The sequence below is a fragment of the Microtus ochrogaster genome, unplaced genomic scaffold, assembly GCF_000317375.1.
Source record: "Microtus ochrogaster isolate Prairie Vole_2 unplaced genomic scaffold, MicOch1.0 UNK15, whole genome shotgun sequence".
In the NCBI taxonomy this organism is placed as follows: Eukaryota; Metazoa; Chordata; class Mammalia; order Rodentia; family Cricetidae; genus Microtus; species Microtus ochrogaster.
In genome coordinates this window covers 1930524-1953635 of record NW_004949113.1, presented here as the reverse complement: position 1 = coordinate 1953635, position 23112 = coordinate 1930524, and the positions used below count along the sequence as shown (strand labels likewise).

General features: G+C 37.4%; 1 protein-coding gene across 2 annotated transcripts in view; it reads left to right on the top strand.

The window, feature by feature from the left end:
• Neto2 (neuropilin and tolloid like 2) overlaps positions 1 to 23112 on the top strand; it is a 60759-nt gene that overhangs the window by 16699 nt on the left and 20948 nt on the right. The window contains exons 2-6 of one of the 2 annotated variants that reach the window (XM_005367017.3): positions 5301 to 5357; positions 8364 to 8504; positions 9114 to 9362; positions 14855 to 14878; positions 14981 to 15108. In XM_005367017.3, coding sequence (XP_005367074.1) covers positions 5301 to 5357; positions 8364 to 8504; positions 9114 to 9362; positions 14855 to 14878; positions 14981 to 15108 — 599 coding nt within the window. Of the gene's footprint in view, positions 1 to 5300; positions 5358 to 8363; positions 8505 to 9113; positions 9363 to 14854; positions 14900 to 14980; positions 15109 to 23112 lie in introns of both variants that reach the window. The other variant, XM_005367016.2, reaches the window with a different exon arrangement.

The window sequence follows — 23112 nt, the reverse complement described above, 5'->3', positions numbered from 1 at the left end:
TGGCTAAATCTTATCTGGCACTGGTTCCCTCTTGTGTTCTGCCCTACCACTTTCAGTGATTCTCTTCATACAAGGAAGACATTTGGCTTCTCTTGAAGCATATCATAAGCTGTTTTAACAGGTACTACAAGAGATGCAGACCAGACTCAGGGTAATGTTAAAACCTTTAAGACTTTGAATTCATCCCAACAAGAAACCAGAACCCAATTAACCCAAGAGATTTTGGAGATCTAACAGGTATCTAGATGCCCTCACTGGCTGCTGGCTCCAAGAAGAGGTCCAGATGACTAGCTAGCAATAAAAATGAAGTCTGGTGACAATTTGCTAACAGAGGTATGGGTTGATGTCACATTTTTCACGGAAAAATGACAAGCTAAACTGTTGGGGTCTCATGCCTAGTCATATTCCTATTTCAGCTGCCAAGATAAACAAACCTAACCAATGAGCTATATGACCTACAGTAAACTATGTTTTATTTTTTACTTTGTTTTTATTTTTATTTTATTTGTTTTATTTAAGCTGGCTTACAGTTCAGAGGTTTAGTCTGTTATCGTCAAGGCAAATCACAGGCAGATATGGTGCTGGAGAAGGGGCTAAGGATTCTGACATCTTGAATCACAGGCAGCAGGAAGTGGTCTGTCTCACTGGGAATGGCTTGAGCATGTATGAGACCTCAAAACCTGCTTCCACAGTAACATACTTCCTCTAACAAGGCCATACCTACACCAGTAAAGCCACACCTCCTGATGGTACCACTCCTTATGAGTTTATGGGAGCCAGTTACATTCAAACTACCACAGGTGTACACCACCCCACCCAGCCTTAAGCTTTAAATATCAGCCAATCTGTAATGAACACTTGGGCCAGCATGAGAACTTGGTCAAGAGCTTTATTTTAACCAACCCTTCTTCATTCCTTTGGATCATACTAAGTTTGTGCCAATGGCTCTGTCTCCCCAGTTTGCAAACTACATGAAGTAAGTCTTTTTTTTTTGCCTTAAAATTTTTCCTAGCAATATTTTTCATCTTCATTAAGAATTACATTTTTAGAGTGCATGTTGAGAGAGAGAGAGAGAGAGAGAGAGAGAGAGAGAGAGAGAGAGAGAGAGAGAGAGAGCGCACATCTGTGCAGATTTCCAAGGAAGCTGAAAGCTGTAAGAAGATGTGGGGTCCCTAGAGCTGTAGTTATAGACAGTTTTGAGTCACTTGCTTTGAGTGCTGCAAATATCTAGTCTTCTGGAGAAATAGCAGCTGCTTTTAACTTCAGAGCCATTACTGCAGCCCCAAATATACATTGTTTAATACTAATAAAGCTGAATTTTGTGTTTTTTTATTTTGGTACATATTTCTGATGGTATAACCATTTTTCCATGTGTATATAAAATAAATTTATATATTATATATTTTAATATAATGTGCAAAATAAAAACATTTGTTTCTGTCTTTATTAAAATTATTCACACACACCCATTTGGTTTGGTTTGGTTTGGTGGGGTTGCTTTTGTTTTTCAAGACAGTGTTTCTCTGTATAGCCCTGGCTGTCCTAGAACTCACTCTGGTAAACCAGCTGACCTCAAACTAGGAGATCCACCTGCCTCTGCCTTCCAATTGCTGGGATTAAAGGCATGTGCCACTGCCACCCAGCTATTTCTTTAGTTAATATACTATCCCCAAACCATTTGTTTTTAAATTTTATTTTATATGTGTGAGTTTTTATTGCTTACTATGCTTTTAATTTTCTGACACACTTTTTATTTCTAATTGTACTATTGGTCTCCTGCTTCTGTTTGTTAATTTCTTTAAGATTATTTATCTTTATTTTATATGTATGGATGTGCTACCTGCATGTATCTATGTGTACCACATGTGTGCCTGGTCCCCTTGAAGTTCAGAAGAGAGCATCAGATCCACTGGAACTGGAGTTACAGATCATTTTGAGCCACCATGTGGTGCTGGGGACTTAACCCAGGTCCTCTGCAAGAACATTATGTGCTGTTAACCCCTGAGCCACCTCCAGCCCATGTTTGTTGATTTCTTACCCTTTCAACTCTCTTGGTGTCACTTACTTTAAAGCTGTGAGTTATAAATGTGAAAACTGATAGTTTACCTGTGATTCTAGAAATAAAAGAACGTGAACAAAATGTATCGAGCCGTTGTGTGTCACCTAAATGACACACCATGGGAGCTGGGTTCCTCTGAGAGGATAGCCGACATAAAGGAATGTTTCATTTCCTGAACCTCAGACTCCTAATGTTTGGGGATTATGGGTTTGGTTTTGTAATCATAAATCTCTTAATTTTGTTGTGGTTATTGTTTTTTAAGTTCAAAGCTCTGTTCCTCTAACTCAGTTCCAGTATAAAGATGGGAAGTGTTTTGTTTTGAGATAGGATTTCACTATGTAGCCCTGGCTGTCCTAGAATTCACCTAAATCCTCTGCCCCTTAATTTCTGGGATTAAAGACATGCTCCCACAACACCTAAAACAAATTTAAAAGAAAAAAAAAAGAATCGTTCATTCTGACATGGAGTCTTTAATCAAACAAACAAAAACCTACAGTAGTTTTTCTTGTCCTAATTAAAAGTACTATTTCAGGCAGACTGGTAGTGTGCTTTCTACTGAATGGAAGAAAGCACCATTTATTAAAAAAAAAAAAAAAACAACTTTGAAAAAGGAAAGGCAGTCAATATAGTTGAAAGGAGACAAAGGTTAATAAGGATTTAAGAAGCCAAGGATGAAGAGGTTAAATGCTTAGATTTTAAGATGTAAACTAAGTGACAAGAACTATATCTTCGCACATTGATAGTCTTGTTAATAGACACTAAAGGTATGCTACTAAGCAAACCTGTGCTGTTACTCTGTGTGTGTGTGGTGTGTGTGTGTGTGTGTGTGTGTGTGTGTGTGTGTGTGTGTGTGATTTGGCAAAGTCGTCAATCACTCTATTTCCCTCTCCCTAACATCTTGTAAGTTATAAATTGCAGTTCACTGTGTCTTAAGCATGTCATTAGTCTCTCCTTTCCAATTCCACAGACTTCTCTGCTTCAATACATCACCATTACTTTACTTCGCAAATGATTTTCTCCTAAGTTTAGCCTCCAGACAACCATTAGGAGAATGAAAGAAGTAGTGATATACTCTCTTGGTTTAAAAACAATAGTGAGTGACCGGGTTTGGTGGTGCACACCTTTGATCCCAGCAGAGCTCTGAGTTCTAGGCCAGCCTCCTCTACCTAGCAGTTCCAGGCCAACCAATACTATGTAGTAAAATCCTGTCTACAAAAAAAATCAAAAATAAAAACCTATAGTGAGTAACTAGGAATGTATCTAAATGGCACTGCACTGGGCTAGCATGCACAGCGCTGTGGGTTCATTCCCTAACACCACAATAAGCAAACAAAAGTCTTCAGTGTTTTTTTTTAAAAATTGTAATTGAAAGTATAGCCGGGCGGTGGTGGCGCACGCCTTTAATCCCAGCACTCGGGAGGCAGAGGCAGGTGGATCTCTGTGAGTTCAAGACCAGCCTGGTCTATAAAGAGAGTTCCAGGACAGGCTCCAAAACCACAGAGAAACCCTGTCTCGAAAAACCAAAAAAAAAAAAAAAAAAAAAGTATAAATTCATCAACATGGTATTTAAGAGTTTTTACTCTTAAGTCTTATCTTGCTTTTTTTCTAACCTGCTATGCTACCATATTTCTTTCTCAGGAGTTCAAGTCCAATTAGGTCTGTTCCAGATGTTTTCCTCACTCTGCCCTTTTATCTCAGAAAGAATGAATACCAGTTCCCTTCTCCATGTTTCCATTATGCAGTCTCTAAACCTCTCTTTTCACCTGTATTTCAGGTAGTCTTTGACAGTTGACTCTAGGAAGATGATAATTTTCACAGTATCTACCATTTACTTAGCAGAATGCTTGGTACATACGATATGATATTCACACCATTGAGACTGGTCCCATCATATTAGTATATCTTCTGGATTTTGCAGATAACTAACATGAAGCTTAAAAAGACCTCACAGCTAGTACAGTAATATAAGACAGAAACCTAAACTCCTATATTCACCTGTCTCCTGAAGTCCATACCGTTAGCCATTTTGCTTAATTTTGTAGCCATACCTTTGCCTTCTTTTTTTTTTTCTTCTTTTTTTGGTTTTTCAAGACAGGGTTTCTCTGTGGCTTTGGAGCCTGTCCTGGAACTAGCTCTTGTATACCAGGCTGGTCTCGAACTCAAAGAGATCCGCCTGCCTCTGCCTCCCTAGTGCTGGGATTAAAGGCGTGCGCCACCATCGCCCGGCTTCTTAGAAGGAGATAAATGCTATTGACTAAATGTCTATCTACCAAACTGGTAGTTTAGGGCAACCTGGTAGCACGTTTTCTATTAAATGGAAAAAGGTGCCATTCATAAAAAATGTCTTTGAAATCTCCAAAACACAGAAAAAAAAAGGTATATATTGTTAGTTGGGTCTCAAACGTTCGGGGTGAGGAGTGAAATAGCTTTAGTGTCTAATATGGCTTCCTGTTAGAGCAAAACCACAGCACAGTGATGCACAGTAACAGTGTCAGTGGACTTCTAGAAGTCAGGTAAGCCACTTGAGCTTTGGCATAACACACTGCACAACTGACCAAATGCATAAACACACTTCAGGTAAAGTAAATGGAGTGGTTAGGCTTAGCAAAAGCCTGCACAACACATATATGTGGGCTTGTTTTCATGTTGAAAAGAAATGTTTTTAACAGCACATGGTATTCATTACTTCTTATATAATTAAGTACAAAATCAGTTACATCTTTTCTTTGGTTGTTTTGGAGTCAAATAGTAAAGAAGAACATAGCATTTGTTTATTTACATTGTGAATATGTATGTGTGCTCATGAATATTCGCATGTTTGAGCTTTTACACATTCCCACGTGGTACTCATGGGAGATTAGACACAACTTTCAGAGTCGTTCTTTCACCTTATGGATTCCAAAGATCAAGCTCAGGTGTTTAGGTTCAATTGCAATCATCCTTACCCGAAGAGCCAGCCCTCTCATTAGCACAAGGGCACAGCATTTCATATCTCAAAGACTTAGTGTGAATGTTGGTAAGAAATGGCGATTTTAACCAAAATGTGTGCACATGTTTATAATCCTAGCACAGGGGAGATAAAGGAAGCCAGATTTTGAGTTCAAGGCCAATGTGACCTCTATAACAGTACCCATCTAATTTTAGTCATTAGTCCTTTATTGTCATCAGAGTTTCCTTAGAGGCCTAGTAAAATGTAAAATAAATGCAACTTTTTAACTGTTCTTTTCTGTTCTTTCTCTAGTGTTGCTAATAACAGTACTTGTAGTGGAAGGGATTGCTGTGGCCCAAAAGACCCAAGGTAAAGTATGGAGAGGAACATGGTATGTTTACACAGTTTGAAAGAATTACAACTTTTGGATGCTATTTCATAATCCTTTGTTTTAGTTTTCTCTCTATTACTGTGATAAAATACCATGACCAAAACAGCTTGGGAGAGGAAAAGATTTATTTGGCTTACAGTTTTCACATTACAAAGCATCATCAAGGGAAGTCAGAGCAGGAGTCAGGGCAGGATCCTGGAGGCAGGAGCTGATGCAGAGGCCATGGAGGGGTGCTGTTTACTGGCTTACTCTCCCGGGTTTGCTCAGTCTGCTTTCTTACAGGACCCAGAATCAGCTGCCCACGGTGTCCCTACCCAGTGAGCTGATCCATCCTTCATCAATCATTAGTCAAGAAAATGCCCCACAGACAACTGAGGTGCCCTCGTAAATGACCCTGGCTTAGTTGATAAAAAATACTAACTAACACATTCCTCTTAATCATTTCAGTGACTAAAAGCATTCTAATAACCTATGGATCTCAACTTAATCAGAATCAGCTACTAAATTGTCTGCACAAAGTTTGCCCTGATAAGCTTTTTAAAAGCCAGCATCACTAATAACTTTTAATACACTGTTAATTATATCCAAAATTTAAATGAAATTTACAGTTTTATCACTAAGAAGAATAAAAAAGTGTCTTTTCTAGTGTGAACAAGAAAAGTCTTTCAGTACAGTCTTCAAAGCCCTTTGGTCCTGTTGTACTGTCTGACTTTGAAGAATAGCTACTGTGATTTTTTTAAAGCAAATTTTCATGTTAGAGTTAGTGCATTTTCTGTACAATTTTATTTTTTATTTTCATCAAAGTTATATGTTCACATGATAAAAAAATCAAACTATATAAACAATTGGAAAAATTGTTTTTCATTCTATTCTTCCTGTTTCCTGCTTTAAACCACGACTATGATATATATGATATTTTGTTTATATTTTGTGTGGGGAAAGGTAGACACACACATGCTACAGTACACATTGTAGAGCAGGATAACATTGGGAAGTGAGTTCTCTCCTACCACTCTCTGAGTCATGGAGACTGAAGTCATGCCATCATCTTGCAAAACATGAACTTTTAATCCTCTAAACGAGTGGTTCTCAACCAGTGTGTCAAGATTCTTTTGGCAAGCCTCTATCTCCAAAAAATATTTGCATTGTGATTATAATTCATAATCGTAGCAAAATTATAGTTATGAAGTAGCAACAAAAATAGTTTTATGACTGAGTGGTGGTGGCGAATTCCTTTAACCCCCGCATTCGGGAGGCAGGGATAGGCAGATCTCTAAATTCAAAGCCAACCTGGTCTACAAAGTGAGTTCCAGGACAGCCAGAGCTACACAGAAAAACCCTGTCTCAACAAATAAATACATAAATATTTTTTTTCAAATAAGGGAGGAAGGAAGAAAAGCAAAAATCAGCATTTAAACCACTTATTAAAGTTTTTCGATACAAATTTGTCTTTAGGTTTAGAAATATTTTGGTTTTGTTCAGTTTCTAAAATTTCCTCATCCAGGAAGAGAGAGAGAGAGCCGATGTTGGGGTGAGTGACAAGAGAGACTAAGAGAAGGAGGAAAGAGGGAGAGGAAACTGATTGGACTGGGGGGAAATTAATTGATTAATTAATTATAAAAAAATTCCTCCCTCATTTTCTCTAGTGTTTTAGGGGAATTCCTATTATTATAATACTTACACCCTTTTTGGGTTTGTATTGCTGTTTTTTAAAGTTAACATACAAAGTCCTGAGTTTATTATGAAGTTCAACATAATGAATTCAATATATATTTAATTTATGTATATTTTCACACATATTTTATTTCAATCTGGAGAGACTTCCTCAATTTTTATTCCATAAACTAACAATTACAAAACTTTTTATGGAAAGAGCCAATAAATATGTAAGCTTCTATGAGCCTGTCTCTGAAACAGTTACCCAGTTCTTTTGTTGTGAAAGCAACCAAAATGAGCAGTTGAAGGGTATGAATATGTTCCAGTAAAACTCAACACACGCCTATGGCATCACACCTCTGCTCTAAACTTTCTCGCACTTTGATTTTCTCTGTTTGGTAGAGCTTGCTTCTATTTTTTTTTAAAAAAAAAAAAAAAGAATGTTTTTTGTTTTTGTTTTATGACTGTATTTGCTTTTCTGTCTCTGGAGAAATCGCATGAAACCCTGTTGTTACTCATTGGTTGATAACTTGGGTTTATTGTTTGTTTTCATTTCCTTGCATGAGCTTTATTTACTCAGGGTTGCTTTATTCCATGTGTTCCAACATGTTTTTCATACTGGAAGCTTTCTTCAAATTCCTGGTTGTCCTTGCATATGTACTTAATATTTTAACGGGGACACTGAAAAGCTGACCGTGAGTTGTCTGTAGGTATGGGTAGGATGTGTTTACCGTGGCTCTCATCTGGGATTTGAACTGACATTTGGGACTCTCTGATCTGTATGATTAACCCTTTCTTAGATAGATTGGATTCCCAAAATAGAAATCTCTGTTTGCTGTCAGAGTCTCTTGCTTCACCAGACCAAGTGGGAGAAAGCTGGGACTGTCGGTGAGTCCATTAACATTCACCATCCTCCCAATTTTCAGTTGCTGTTTTCACCTCAGCTGCACCTGGTTGTCCCAGTCCATTAATTCTGCTTTACTGTCACCAAAGTAATGGTGAAACTTACATGGATGTGGAGGTCAGAGGACAGCTTAATGTTTCTGTTCTTCCACTATATGGCTTCCAAGAATCAAACTCGGGTTCTCAGACTTGGTGGCAGGTACCTTTTGTGGCAAACGCATCCTTTACCATCAAGCCTTCAAAATAAGTATAATATACAACAGCTTTCTTCCACTTCTGCTGTGATCAGTTGGTTATACTAAATTTGTCAGTGGTTCTCGTGAAGTTATATATGCAACTGAGTAGGCAATTGTTTAGGGTGTTTGGGAGAAAGAAAAGAATGCTTCTTATATTTTGCTATAATGGTATTTAAAATTCCCTTCAAGATGGACAGAACATTGGAATCAAGCACATTCCTGCAACCCAGTGTGGCATTTGGGTTCGAACCAGCAATGGAGGTCATTTTGCTTCACCAAATTATCCTGACTCATATCCACCAAACAAGGAGTGTATCTATATTTTGGAAGGTATTTAACAAATCTGTGTTTTCTTGGATAAACTTCTACTTCACTATAAAACTGAGCACATTAGCTAAATGCCCTGTTTAAACAAGTTGGGACAAATTTTAAATATGTTTGTGAATTAAATTATAATAAAGATAAATATTTGTAAATATCAAATACATTAACAAAATAATAGTTAATTTTAATGAGAATTTGTAATTGTTTAAACTATGTTAAACTATGTGCATCACTGTATGAGAAACTTCCTGATAAGGAACGTAAGTTCACCGGCATCCCTGCTGGGCTTTCTGTTCGTGCTGAGCACATTTGCTTTCTTCTGTGTTACATATGACACACTGTACATTGTTTTTAAAGTAAGCAAGAATTAGCCTTTCACCTCTGCTAATTTTAGTCAACCAAATACATTTAACTAAAGTAATGACATATACCACAGGAAATGTTACTATAATTCTATAACATAGCATGACTATTCCTGTGAAAGAACTTTTCTTACCGCTTTGCATACACAGTTCCCAGTGAGATTCTCATATGTGAAGCACTGATGTGATTGATTTGCTTGTCCACACATGTGTCTTGTTCATGCTGCCCTGTTTGCTTACTCTTACTTTATAGCTGCTCCTCGTCAACGGATAGAGCTGACCTTTGACGAACGCTATTATATAGAGCCATCATTTGAATGTCGCTTTGATCACTTGGAAGTTCGAGATGGGCCATTTGGTTTCTCACCTCTCATAGATCGTTACTGTGGCATGAAAAGCCCTTCATTAATTAGGTCAACAGGAAGATTCATGTGGATTAAATTTAGTTCTGATGAAGAACTTGAAGGACTAGGATTTCGAGCAAAATACTCATTCATCCCAGGTAAAAAATTAAGCGTTCTTAAAAAATAAGTTACCTTTTAGTATTTGAGTATACCACTGACTTTAGAATCTTAAGGTTAGAAAAGGATAATTTGATCAAGGTAATCAGATTAAGACTAAAGAAATTGTCAAAGTCAAAAGAAAATCAGTCTAGGAACAAGTAAAAACTTTTTAAAATAGGAAGCAGTAGACCACATCCCAGTCTAAATCTGTGGTAGATCAGGCAAAGTTGCATTTTCTTCTTATATATATCTAAGATCAATAACAACAAAATAAATATATACCTTTAAATAATTGAATCCACTGTCGTTTCACAATTCCCACAAAGGCAGATTTTAATTGAACTTATTATAGTTACTTTAGAAACTATTTAACAATAGAAATACTCCTGCACCTGCATTTAAGAGGGCTAGATTTGGTTTGTCTTTTCTCTACCACTCAGTAGCTATAACATTGAAGCATGAAGTTGTACCTGAGATGTAGCAATACCTGAATTCACCTCCTGGATCTGACATAACCACATCTGGCAACTTAAGAAAAGAGAAATATGAATTGTAGTTCTAGAAGCCAAAAATTCCAAAATCCAGTAAAGCCTAGCTCAAAGAACAAATCTTGTTTTTTGGGGGGTACAGGTGGGAGATTGAGAGAGTCTTTATGTACCGCTAAACTGTCCTCACACTCTCTATGCAGACCATGTTAACCTCTAACTCCACCTGCCTGTGCTGAGATTAAAGGTGTGCACCACCACACCCCATTAGATCTGTTCTTTATCTCTTCCATTGTCTGGAAGATTATCCCAGCATTTCTGTGTTTGTGACCATATTGCTCTAACTTCAGACTTCACAGCTTTTCTTAAAATTCTTTTTTTTTAATTTCTATATGTGGTGTGTGTGTGTGTGTCTGCATCCACTTAATGCACAGGGTGCCTACAGAGACCAGAAGAGGGCATCATGTCCCATGAAGCTAGTTACAGGTGGTTGTGAGCTGCCTTATGGGTTCTGGGAACAAAACTCCAGTTCTCCCTGCAAAGAGCAGCAAGTGCTCTTAATCGATGATCCATCTCTTCAAACTCAGTCTTAAAATTCTTATTGATGTATTTTATGTTGTAATGTAATAGTCACTCTTTTTTAATAGCCATATATAGTAAAATTCACAGAGATTTGGATGTGGATATATCTGGACTACTACACCGTCAGCCTACTGCATTATCTTAACTACACCTTTTAGGTAAAAAATACTGATCAAATGCTGTGAGAAGTCTAAAGCTCTATCCAGTGAAAAGTACATATACACCAATGTGGAAACTCAGAAATTAGTATGTTATTGTGCCCAAGGAGTTTGCAAACATAACAGAATGAGCAAACAACCTTGTACAGCAAGTGTATAATCTTTAGTTTTGTTTTTTATGGAAGAAATTTAGTTGAAAAATACACAAATGAAACTAATTATAATCCTGTCTCGTTACGTTTAAAATCATTGCTAACAATTTGGCAGTTACCTCTTAAGATGAATTTCTTTATTCAGTTTGTTTTTACAAAACTGGTCATGCTATGCATAAAACTCTATTACCAGCATTTTTTTCCTTAAAAATCAAACAACTTTGTATCTGAATCAATAAGCATTATGGAAGTTTTTTGCACCTGTATCATCTATCTAATACTGAAAGGACAGTATTTTCAAACAGTAAAACTCACCTAATAAACTTTATGATTTTTTTAAAATATTTATTTATTATGTATACAATATTCTGTCTGTGTGTATGCCGGCAGGCCAGAAGAGGGCACCAGACCTCATTACAGATGATTTTGAGCCACCATGTGGTTGCTGGGAATTGAACTCAGGACCTTTGGAAGAGCAGGCAATGCTCTTAACCTCTGAGCCATCTCTCTAGCCCCCCCTAATAAACTTTAATAACAATTTTAGGATCACAACAAAACTAAGCAGGAGTAATTATTGGATAAGCCCCTCCATTCCCCTATATCCACATCTTTCCAAAAGAATGGTATCTTTGGTAGAATCCATAAAACAACACGGGCACATCATAATTACCCAAAGTCTTTAGCTTACAATATAGTTCACCCTTGGTATTATATGTCTGATGAGTTTGATAAATAGCATATATCCACTGTTATACAGAGAAGTTTGACTGCCTAAAATTTTCCTGTGTTCCACTCACTACACATCCTTCCTCCCCCTAAACTGCTGGCAATCACTGGCCTCTTTCTTGGTTTACCATTTCCATGTCATCATGTACAGTTGGGATCATGCAGTATGTTGACACTCTGGTCAACTTCTTTCACTTAATTATATGAACATAAGGTTTTTCCATGGCTTGATAATCGATAGGGTGTGTGGTGTGTTACATTTATTGTGTATATGTTTGTCACTGCATGGGCAGAGGTTAGTAGACAACTTGAAGAAATCAGTTCTCTCTACCAAGTGGGCCCCAAGGTGAATTATGATATGTGCTAAGGAAAATTATTTAAAAACAAAAGGCAAATCCAGTTGTCTAAGTCCAATTGTGTAAGTTATATAAAGTTGTTTGCTGCTCTAGTTGGTGACATGAACCTGGGAAAGCAGGTTCCTAAAAATGAGGTGGGCTAAAGTCTCATGCAGTAGCCAACTTTATTCAGAGCATCAGACAGTTTATACCTGAGGGTTAGGAAGGATCACATGAGTAAGGTACTCAATTACAAGGACAGGCCATACTTGGCCAAGACATGCTTTTTCAGAGAAGCACATGAATAACAACAGCAGAAGCAAACTCACTCCTATCTGCTATACCTGGGAGAAAGGCAAAAGAACATTCTAGGAACAATTCTGTGTTTTGAAGAAACTGAGGTCACTAAACTCTTGTTTTCTTGGAGTTTCTCACAAGCACTCCAAATTATCACACAACTCCATTCTTGTCCTGTGGTCTGACATCAAGTAGGCAAATTTATGGAAATAGAAAGTAGAAAATTGGTACTTTAATGAGTATAGACTTTCCTTTCTGATGGTGGAAACTAGTTCTGAAAATAAAAAGTGTGATTGTTGAACAATACAACTATGTAAGTGCACTAAAACCACTGAACTGTACATCAGAAAATTGTTAACATAGCTAGGAATGGTGCCACACACTTATGATTCCAGCTGCTCAGGAAGTTGAGAAATGCAGATAGCACAGCCTGGGCTATATGCAAGACTATCTCAAAACCATAGTTAACGTGGTATGTTTTATTTGGAATTTATTACAAGTAAAATGTAGTAACTTGTTTTCTCAAAATGGCAAAGTTAAGAAGAATGGCTGACTCAGTGATACAAAGGATAGTCTCCCTGTAAACTTGTTCACAGAGCTGGACCAGCCGATTCTAATAAAGTGTAAATAATTGATTTGCTTAAATAGGTCAGGCATGTAATATTTACAGTCTAAATTAACCGAAGTAATCATTTTAGTGTCGGAAATGCTATTACAAAATCTTACATATGAATCACATCTTTATGAGTTATAAGTTCCTGAAACAACAAAATAGACAGTAAAAGGTGTTTTTTTTTCAGGATCTGGGAAGAAGTTCCAGTGATTAAACTGCTTGCTCTGCACTTGAAGGCTATACTTCCATGTAAAAGAAACCATGTAAAAATGCACACACCTGTAGCCCAGCACTGGAACCAAGTAGATCCTAGCAGCTCTGACCCGTGCTGGTCCAGCCAAAAACTTCAGACTCTAGGTTCTGTGAGAGAATTGTTAAGTACAATGAGAGATCTGTTTCTTATTAAAACAAAACAAAAAATTGGAGCATGAGAGAGGAAGATACCCAAGTAGACCTCTGGCCTCTACATACATACACAATTTTTAATAGACTTTTTAAAATATTTTTTAATAATCAACCAAATTTAAGGCTGGAAAGATGGCTCAGCATTTGCACAAAGGCCAGGCAGACTGAATTTAATCCACAGACTCCCACAAGGTGGCAGGAGAGAACTGACTTCTGCAAGTTGCCCTCTGACACACACACCCTAATTAATTAACTTAATCATCTAACTTTATATGTAAAGACACTCATTTTGAACGAAAATAGTTTTGTTTTGTGCTTTTTACATATCATGAGAAATTTTTATACAGTTTATAGGTAAAACTGCTTGGAATTTCTGGGATATTTTATCTTTGTACCTTATAGGTCTTCTGGTACTACCTACATTAAATTTTATACTAATGGAAATAGCATAAAGATTATATAATATCCTGTTTTATAGAATTTATAGAGGAAGCTTAGGAATTAAGTACTTTTCTATACAATAGCAAATCCAGGACTATATTGAGTTTCCTAGGTTATTTCTTCTAATGTGTCATATTTCCTTTTCTGTAGGACAGGGATTCCCCAGTTTTATCTCCAAACTTAGAAAACAAACTCATATCAATAAATATGTGATACATCATGAGCTAAAGAGCAGCTGTGTTTATTTTGCTGTTATTTAAAGGCATATTTCCATTTATACACTACATAGAGAGTTTAAGGCCTGCCTATATACACTACAGTAGCAAGGTAGATAGGAAACTTGTGAGTTCAAGGCCAGCCTGAAAGAGACCCTATCTCTAAATAAATATTTCCAAAAAGAAAGAAAAAAATCTGATTAATTTTCCAAAAAGATCCTATAGCTTTTCCCCAGTATAATTTAAGATTTTAATTCTGCTTTGATTTTTTTTTCTTGCAAAAGAATTGGTGTCCACTAGTTGACTCTTTAAACAAGGATGAATTTAGTTTTAGTTTAAAAAGAACAATCACTGAAATGTATTTGAAGTTAAGCCAAAAGTTTATTTCTCTACTTTCCAATATGTAATTTGGTAACTTGCTGAAGTGCCTTCAATTAAAGACAGTATTAGCAAGACTTGAGTGCCCTCTTACTTGGAAAAAACCATGTATGTAATTAGTTTTTAGAGCATCTATTGTTGTAGAGCATAAACAAATGTAACACACCTTAAAATAATATTCTGTAACAACATATAAAGTCTTATATTTGTAATTTCTATTTTAACTTAGAAATAAATGTTGATGCATCTGTGTAATATATTTCAAAAGAACATTTGACCGTGATTAAATATGAACTATTTATAACTCAATAGCATTGGGTATATTATTTTGCGAATATCACCACTACTAATTAAAGCAAATATTTTAGAAAACATTTAATATAGCTCAACACAAAGGAAATCTATTCCTTTTAAGACTAATAGTATTCCATTGTATTAAATGTACCATATTTTATTCATCTGTTAGTGGACTAGCTATTACATTTGACAGTTGATATTTTCAGTAGTAAAGCATGCGTAATTAAATAAAAAGTTACAAATTTTCATTAAATGCCAACCCCATAAGCATTGTCACGGATGGCTAGGGATATGCAGCATCTATCAATAAAAATGCCTCTTAATGTTGCGATGTGGTGAAGCATTAGATCTAAGTTAGGTCTGAAAGAAGCTCAGCACCAATGGCTTTCTTCTCTTTTCTGTTGCAGATCCAGACTTTACTTACCTTGGAGGTATTTTAAATCCCATCCCAGGTTTAGTATATTACCTTTTTCTTCCTGTGACATTTTTTATTAGTCTTATTTTTCTTTGATTATCTTTTCTTTTTTTTCTAGATTGCCAGTTTGAGCTCTCAGGAGCTGATGGAATAATACGTTCTAGCCAGGTAGAGCAAGAAGAAAAAACAAAACCTGGCCAAGCAGTTGATTGTATTTGGACAATTAAAGCCACCCCAAAAGCTAAGGTATTGTTTATTATATGTTGGCTTACTCAGAGAAGGACCTAAAGAGACATGATTTCTATAATGTACTGTATGAATCATGTAAATATTTGTGACTCTAAATTTTTTGTTTCATTTCCTCTATTGGGCACCTACTAAGACCATAGTGGTTTTGCAGTTAAATAAACTGAGATAGAAACAATTAAAAATTTTATACATATATTAAGATTCTTCTTTAATTTTTAAGTATTGTGTGCACAAAGACATACATGCCACAGCACACCTTTGGAAGTCAGAGGACAACTTCATGGAGTTGGTTTTCTCCTTCCACCTTTATGTAGGTTCAGGTCATTGGGATTGCACAACAATCTTTTAACCTCCTGAGCCATCTTATCAACTCCATATTAAGGTTTTTAATCTGGGAGTATTACAATTTTTAAAAAAATCCGTGTAGTCCTAACTAATGAATACAAGTATTGATCAACCACTTGTTGGGCCTGGTTATGTGTTTGTTTTGGTTGCTTGGTTTCATTTTGTTTCTGTGCTTTAAGGGCCGGGGAGACGGCTTGGTGCGTAGAGTGCTCGCTGTGCAGTCTTGAGGACTTGAGTTCAGGTTTCCAGCACCCACATAATCAGGGCCCTTTGTGCTAGCACACACATCTGTCACTTCCATACAGGGAGGGAGGGAGACAGGCGGCTCCCAGAGGCGTGCTATGCGGCCAGTCTAGCTCAGAAGGGGAGCTCCAAGGTTCAGTGAGAAACCCTGTCTCAAAAAATAACTAGGTAATATCAAGAGAAGAAGTTACTGGCTACAGATATGACACACACATATGTACAAAATGTCTTCCCCCTTATATGGCAAGGACCTTTAGGCTGGAAGAAGTTAATATGTCTTAAAGAGTTGGTCATATAAGTTGAAATACATCATTGAATCTCACTCCCGTCTCTGTTCTCACTGCTGCTCTCTGTGATGGTGAAACTGTTATGGAACCATGCTGTGAGAAAGAGTGCCTTTCAATGACTTTGAGGATGATCGCTGACTACCTTTGCTTTTATTTTCAATTGGTACTTCTAGGATTATCAACAGAAATAAAATTAGACTTAATGTATGCATATGTAAAAGGGGGGAAGAAAAGAAAAAGGAACTGGGAGAACGTATCATGATTTGGGGACCAACCTAGGCTACATAAGTGAGATCTGACCCTCCCACAAAAAAATAAAAATAAAAATGAGATTTATAATTATGGAAATGATTAATAGCCTTAAATGTTTTAAAATAGACCAAAAACACTTGGAAATATTGGACAAAACTTATCATGTATTCCCCAGAAAGCAAATACAAGTTCAAAATAAAACCAGTAATTCTTATGAAAACAGACAACTGTATATTAGTACAATAAAATAAAACTGATGCAAATGCCTCTGGCAATTTCAGTTACTCATTACTGCCCAGGGGTCAGGGAGTTTGGTTTTAACACTAACTCTGAAAAAAGAAATAAAGCATAGGGCTTGTGTAACCATTTGAGGCCTCTTACACAACCAGAACTGTTTATTTTATTTTACCAATCTTTTCTCACTTTACATTCCTGGTTCCCACTCCCTCCCAGACTCCAGCTCCCTTCACCCCCCCCCCCACCATCTACTCCTCAGAGAGGGTAAGGCCTCCCTTGGGAAGTCAACAAAGTCTAGCACATCATTTTGAGGCAGGACCAAAGCCCTCCCCAGTACCGCCCTTCGTATTTAGGCTGAGCAAAATATCCCTCCAAAGAGAATGGGCTCCATTCAAACACTAGGGATAAATCCTGGTCTCACTGCCAATGGCCCCACAGACTGCTCCAGCCACACAACTGTCCCCCACTTCAGAGGGCCTAGTTTGGTCCTATGCTGATTCCCCTACACAGTCAGAACTCTCAAAGGGAGATGACTGAAATGAAAGGGTAACCAAGAAACACGTTACATGGCTTCTTCTGGTGAGGAAAGGTTTGTTTTGTTTTGTTTTTGAGACAGGGTTTCTCTGTGTTCACAGTCCTAACTGTCCTGGAACTTGCTTTGTAGACCAGACTGACCTCAAACTCACAGAGATCCACCATGCCTGGCATTATTCTGTGATTTCATACCTAGATGGTTAACTTTGTGTTTGGGATGTGAATTGATATTGCTTGGTCAGTCCAGGAAGTACAGATCACAAAAATTAATAAGAGAGTCTAGTCCTGAGCTCACAACTGTAAGGCAATTAATTCATCCAAAATAGACAAACATACTATGGAGCTTGCACCTATAAAATGTCACTAAAGGTCACCTCCCAGGCCCAATTAAGTAACCCCTCTGATCACAGTCCATCATGAGGTGAAAGTAGACAAAACAAGGAGAAAGAAGTTTAGTCTCCTGGGTTTTTGATTTCCAAGAACTGTATCCTACAAGAAGGAACAGAAAGATCAGAAAGAAAAATGACCAGGTAGATTCTTTTAAAGGATGACATGTATAGAACATCAATAATAAAAGGAATGGTTATTTTTTTTTAAACTGAGGAAATTTAGTAATAGGAATGTGTAGAAGTATCTTAAGATATTTTTTCAAGAATTGATGGAAGGCATAACACGGTGGCTCCCAAAAAGAAAATATGTTTAAATGATGTGAAGATTGAGCTCACAGACAGGAAAAAATTTAAACCACCTGAGAATAGGAAAATGGTCTCCAAAGGGATATTTACTCATTTATTGATTACATGTAGTTATTTATTATATATGTGAAGGAGACACATGTGTGCTTGGCATACATGTGGAGGACGGAAGACAACATGCTAGAGTCAGTTCTCTCATTTCTCCTCTTGGGACCCAGGAATCAAACTCAGCCTTCACAGTGGTGTCTTTACCCACTGAGTTATCTTGCTGGCTTGATGCTATTTGGATTGACCCTAGTAAAATAGAAGCCCAAGGAGATAATGTCTTGAAAGTAAGAAATATAATAGCTGGTAACTACGTTTCTATGTCTGGATGAAGAATGAAAGCAAAGCTAAGGGATTTCTGGCTGAAAATGATACGTGAACTAGGTGCAACATTGAAAATCCAAGTGAGTCCTGTTTATAGGACAACAATGTAAAAGTTTGAAGATAGGAAGTTAGGAGATGTGTCTAGGAGTTGCCTCCGTGAGTAAAATGCTTTCTGTGTGAACTTTAGGAAACTGAGTTTAGTTCCTGGCACCCATGTAGGGCAAGGCTGGGCATGTCTATAACCCAAGCACTGGGATGTAAGGGGCAGGAACAGGCAGATCCCAGTAGACAATTACTCTAGCTGGAATGGGGAGTCCCAGATTTAGTGAGAGACCCTGCCTCAAAGAATAAGATGGAGAGAGGAAAATACCCTTGAAACATCCACACGCAAGTGAGCGTACCTGCACGCACATGAATGTATGAGTCACAGAATAAATAAATAGTAAGACATGCCCATAAAATACCAAAAGAAAATAGATATTACCTTTTAAAATAGGAATCTAGAGTTACTAATTCACAAGAAAAACATAATTTAAAATCTTTCAGATTATGGCTTCAAAGTATACAAAGCACAAACTAAATTTTCACTTCAATAATTAATAGACCAAAGGTTAAAAAAATCATTAAGGCTCTTAAGGTTTAAACAACATGTGGTGTCTTGATAACAGCATCTGGACAATATATGTTCTTCCTAAGCTTAGACTTATCAAAATTGATACATGTATTAGACCAGCAGTTTTCAACCTGTAGGTCTCAACCCCTTTGGGAGTCAAATGACCCTTTCGCTAGGGTTACCCAAGACCATCAGCAAACACAAATATCCTGCATATCAGGATTGCAATTCATAACAGTAACAAAATTACAGTTATGAAGTAAAAATAAAAATAATTTTGTGGTTGGGAGTCACCACAATATGAGGAACTGTATTAAAGGGTTGCAGCATTAGAAAGTTTAAACTAACTGTGTTAAACTAATGTATATACAAGGTCAAATGTTTGGAAATGGGACATATGCTACTTAGTAATTTATATAGCACAAAAGGAATCAGGATGGAAGTTTAAATACATATAAAACTTAGTAATTAAAATACTTATATTAAAAATTGTGCAATACATTTAAAACAATGTTTTAAGACTATTTATGACCATACATGCGTCTTTTGGTGGGAAAAGCTTGAATTTAATGAGCTAATGTTCATCCTGAAAAGAAAAATGATAAATTTCAAGAAGGTAAAAGATAATTTTAAGAACAGATATAAGTAAAAGCCTATGTCCTTGTTAGTTATAATTGTCAGCTACCCTAGAGTCATCTGAAAGGAGAAGCATCAGTTGAGGAGTTGCTGACAGACTAGTCTATCAGCATGTCTGTAGACTGTGCTCTACCACAGTTTCCTCAGCGGTGCAGCCGCAGTTCTTATGTAGACCCCTGTTGATACTCAGTGCCTCTTCCTGTGCTATTGAAGTTCTTCCTGGAAAGTCCCTGCGCCCACTGCAGGGTCTTGAAGAGGGTTCCCTATGACTTCCTTGAAAGGTTCAGTGCTTCACATTCTAAATTAAGGTCTTTGATCAATTTTTATTTGATTTTTGTATAATGTGGATGATATAAATTTAATTCTATTCTTTGGCAGGTAGAGGTCCAGTTTTACCAGCACTATTTATTGAATAGACTATCTTTTTTCCCCCAGTGAAAGTTTCTGACTCCTTTGTCAGTTAGGTGTGGGCATAGTTTTGTTGGTTTACTCCTGGGTTCTGATTGACCTCTCTGTAGTAGTACAAGGCCTTCTTTATCACTATAGCCCTACAATATTGTTTGAAGCCACAAACTGAATTGTACAGGAAGAGGCACCAAGTGTCAACAGGAGATCTACATTTAAAAAAAAAAAACACTGCCACTGCTGAACAGCTAAGGAAACTGTCGGTAGAGCACACAGCCTACAGAAAGGGAGAGAATCTTTACCTCAGATAAGGAGCTAATATGCAAAAAAAGAACTGCAGAAATTAAATACCAAATAAATAAAACTGTCAGTCAGCAAATGGGCTAATAGACAGTTTTCAAAGAAATACAAATGACCAATAATTATTTTCTAAAATGTTCAGCTCCCTGGTCATTATATAACTGTAGTTTAAAGCTGCTTTTAAGATACTACCTCTCGCCGGGTGGTAGTGGCACACACCTTTAATCCCAGCACTCAGGAGGCAGAGGCAGGAGGATCTCTGTGAGTTCAAGACCAGTCTGGTCTACAAAGTGAGTTCCAGGACAGCTAGGGCTATTACACAGAGAAACCCTGTCTCAAAAAAAAAAAAAAGAAAGAAAGAAAGAAAAACTAACTGGTTATAGATGCCATAGATAAGAAAGAAGAACTCTTTTCATGGTTCATGAGAGTACAAATTAACACAACCATTATGGAAATCAGTTTGGAGATTCCAGGGGGCGGGGACTAAAAGTAGGGCTGCCATCTGACCCAGCTATTTTACTCCTAGATGTAGACCCAGAGAACTCCTTACCTATCATATTTGCATTCCCCATATTTATTGCTGCTCTCACTATAACAAGGAAGTAGAACTAACCTAGTTGCCCAACAATACATGAATGGTATATATTTAAAATGGAACAGCCTAAAAGAAAAATGAAACCACAAAATTTGAAGGAAAATAATAGACTTAGAAAATATCATCTTAATCAGTATCACCCAGTCCCAGTAAAAGTTCTCATGATCTTCCTCATACGCAGATCCTAGCCTATAATGTATACATGTATAAGTAAACAAATTACATGTGCTTATAGAAAAGAAAAATGCTTACAAATGAGTTTGGGCATGGCAGTGCACACCTTTAATCCAGTCAGATCTCTGAGTTTGAGGTCAGCCAGGTCTACAGAGAGTTCCAGGATAGCCAGGGCTATGCAGAGAAACCCTTTTTCAAGAAAAAAAAAACCTTCATTTGCAAGGGGTTATTAATTGGAACTAACTTCTGAGTCCAGGCTGGGATCTTGTATCCACTTCTTTCAGCACTGGACCCTCATCTAGCACAGACCCATGCAGGCCCTGTATTTACTGCCACCGTATCGTGAGTTCATATGTGTGTCAGTCCTGTTGTCTTTAGAAGGCTTCGCTGCCTTGGTGTCCTCCATTCCCACTGGCTGTTAGAATCTTTCTGCCTTTTCTCTCACTTTTTTTGAGCTCTGAGGAAAGGCTTTTAATGAAGACATCCCATTTAGGGCTGAGTGTTCAGAGGTTTCTCACTCTGTACTTTGTTCTGGTTTTTGTTCTTACCTATTGCAGTAGCTTCTCTGGGCATCGTCTCTGAGGATGGCTGAGTAAGGCACTAATCTATGAGTGTATCTGACTGACAGGAGCCATTTTATTGTTTCGTTCCTTTAGCAGAGCAGTAGTAGTTGGATTTCCCCCAGGCTCTCGGGCCTATCTAGTCTTAGACTCTGGGCCACTCTATCAGTATCAGGCATGGGTTCTGCCTCAGGGAGTGGGCCTTGTGTGGCTGCGTTGATGTATCACTCCACAGGAAATGACCAGTTTAGGCTCCATATCCCCTACTGCTAGAAGTCATAGCTAGAGTCACTCTCATAGATTCCTAGGTTTCTAGCTCATCCCAGAGATTCCAGTTGTCTCTCCCAATATTCTCTCCTTCCGTCTGCCTCACAACCTGATCTAATTATTACCTTCTGTGAACAAGAATATGATAGATTATGATTTAGCATATGATCCTTCTCTATGAAGACATTACTATCTAATGGAAGAGAAAATTATAGTGTTAGAACCATGAACAGAGTGTTTTTATTACATAAATAGTGAATTAATGAAAAGTGCTTATTCTATATACCTAGAAAGGGTTTATTTTATCTGAATACTTCCAGGTAACAGTCCATCATTGAGGAAGTCAGGTCAGAAACTGAAGCAGAAGTCATAGCACCTTACTGCTTACAAGCTTGCTCAGTTTGCTTTTTTATATACCAAGGATAATCTGCCCAGATATGGCACCTCCTACAGTGGGCTGATATATTACAAATTCTAATTGGTATTAATAATAACCCAGAGTCAGATATAGGGTTAATACTGAAGATCAAAGAAGTATATATACTATATACAAGGGAGTTTTTACCTTTATCAATGCTCAGACCAAAGGGGCGAGCCTGTCCTCAGACTGCATCTCCAGACTACTGCTGTCTCCACCAAACCTCAGACTGCCATGAGCTCCTGTCTCCTCTCGCATTATATTCCTCTCTCCACCCAGCCATATCACTCCTGTCTGTACCTCCCTAGTGCTGGGATTAAAGGCATAGAGTCACAGGGATCATCTTTGTGTGAGCTTGTTTCTCTTTTAGACAGATTCAATCTCATGTAGCCCAGGGTAGCCTTGAACTAACAGAGATTTCCTCTGTCCTGGTCTCTAGTGGCTTAGCTCTGCACTCTGATCTTCAGGCAAGTTTACTTATTAAAACACAAACAAAATATCACTACAAGCTGAGTCCTCCTACATCAATCATTAAATAAGAAAACCTGTACAGACTTTCCTACAGGCAATCTGATGGAAGCATTTACTCGATTGATGTTTCTGTTTCCTAGATGTCTAGGTATTAGGTTGACAAAAACCAACCAAGACACAGACAAATAGTAAACATAATTTTAAATTTTTAAAATATACTTTATTTTAATATTAATGTTAATTATTTTTTAATATTTTTACTTTTGATTTCTCACTGGGCTATTATGTAGCCCAGGGTGACCCTTGAACTTGGCACGTGATGCAAGTCTGAGTTCCTGGTACTCCTGCCTCCACTTCCCAAGTACTAGGATTCCAGGTGGGCGCCACTTCGCCAAGCTTGTTTTGGATTTTGCTATAGGTAGTTTTATTTGATTGGCTTGGGGGATTTTTTTTTTTTTTTTGAGGCAGAGTCTCATGTAGTTCAGGCTAGTCAGGAATTTGCTATATAGGATGCTGTTTTGCCATGGTTTTGTTGGGTTAAGCCTTTTAAGGGTAGAAAGACTACCACTGCCTCATGAGTGACATCTGGGAGATTGAGTC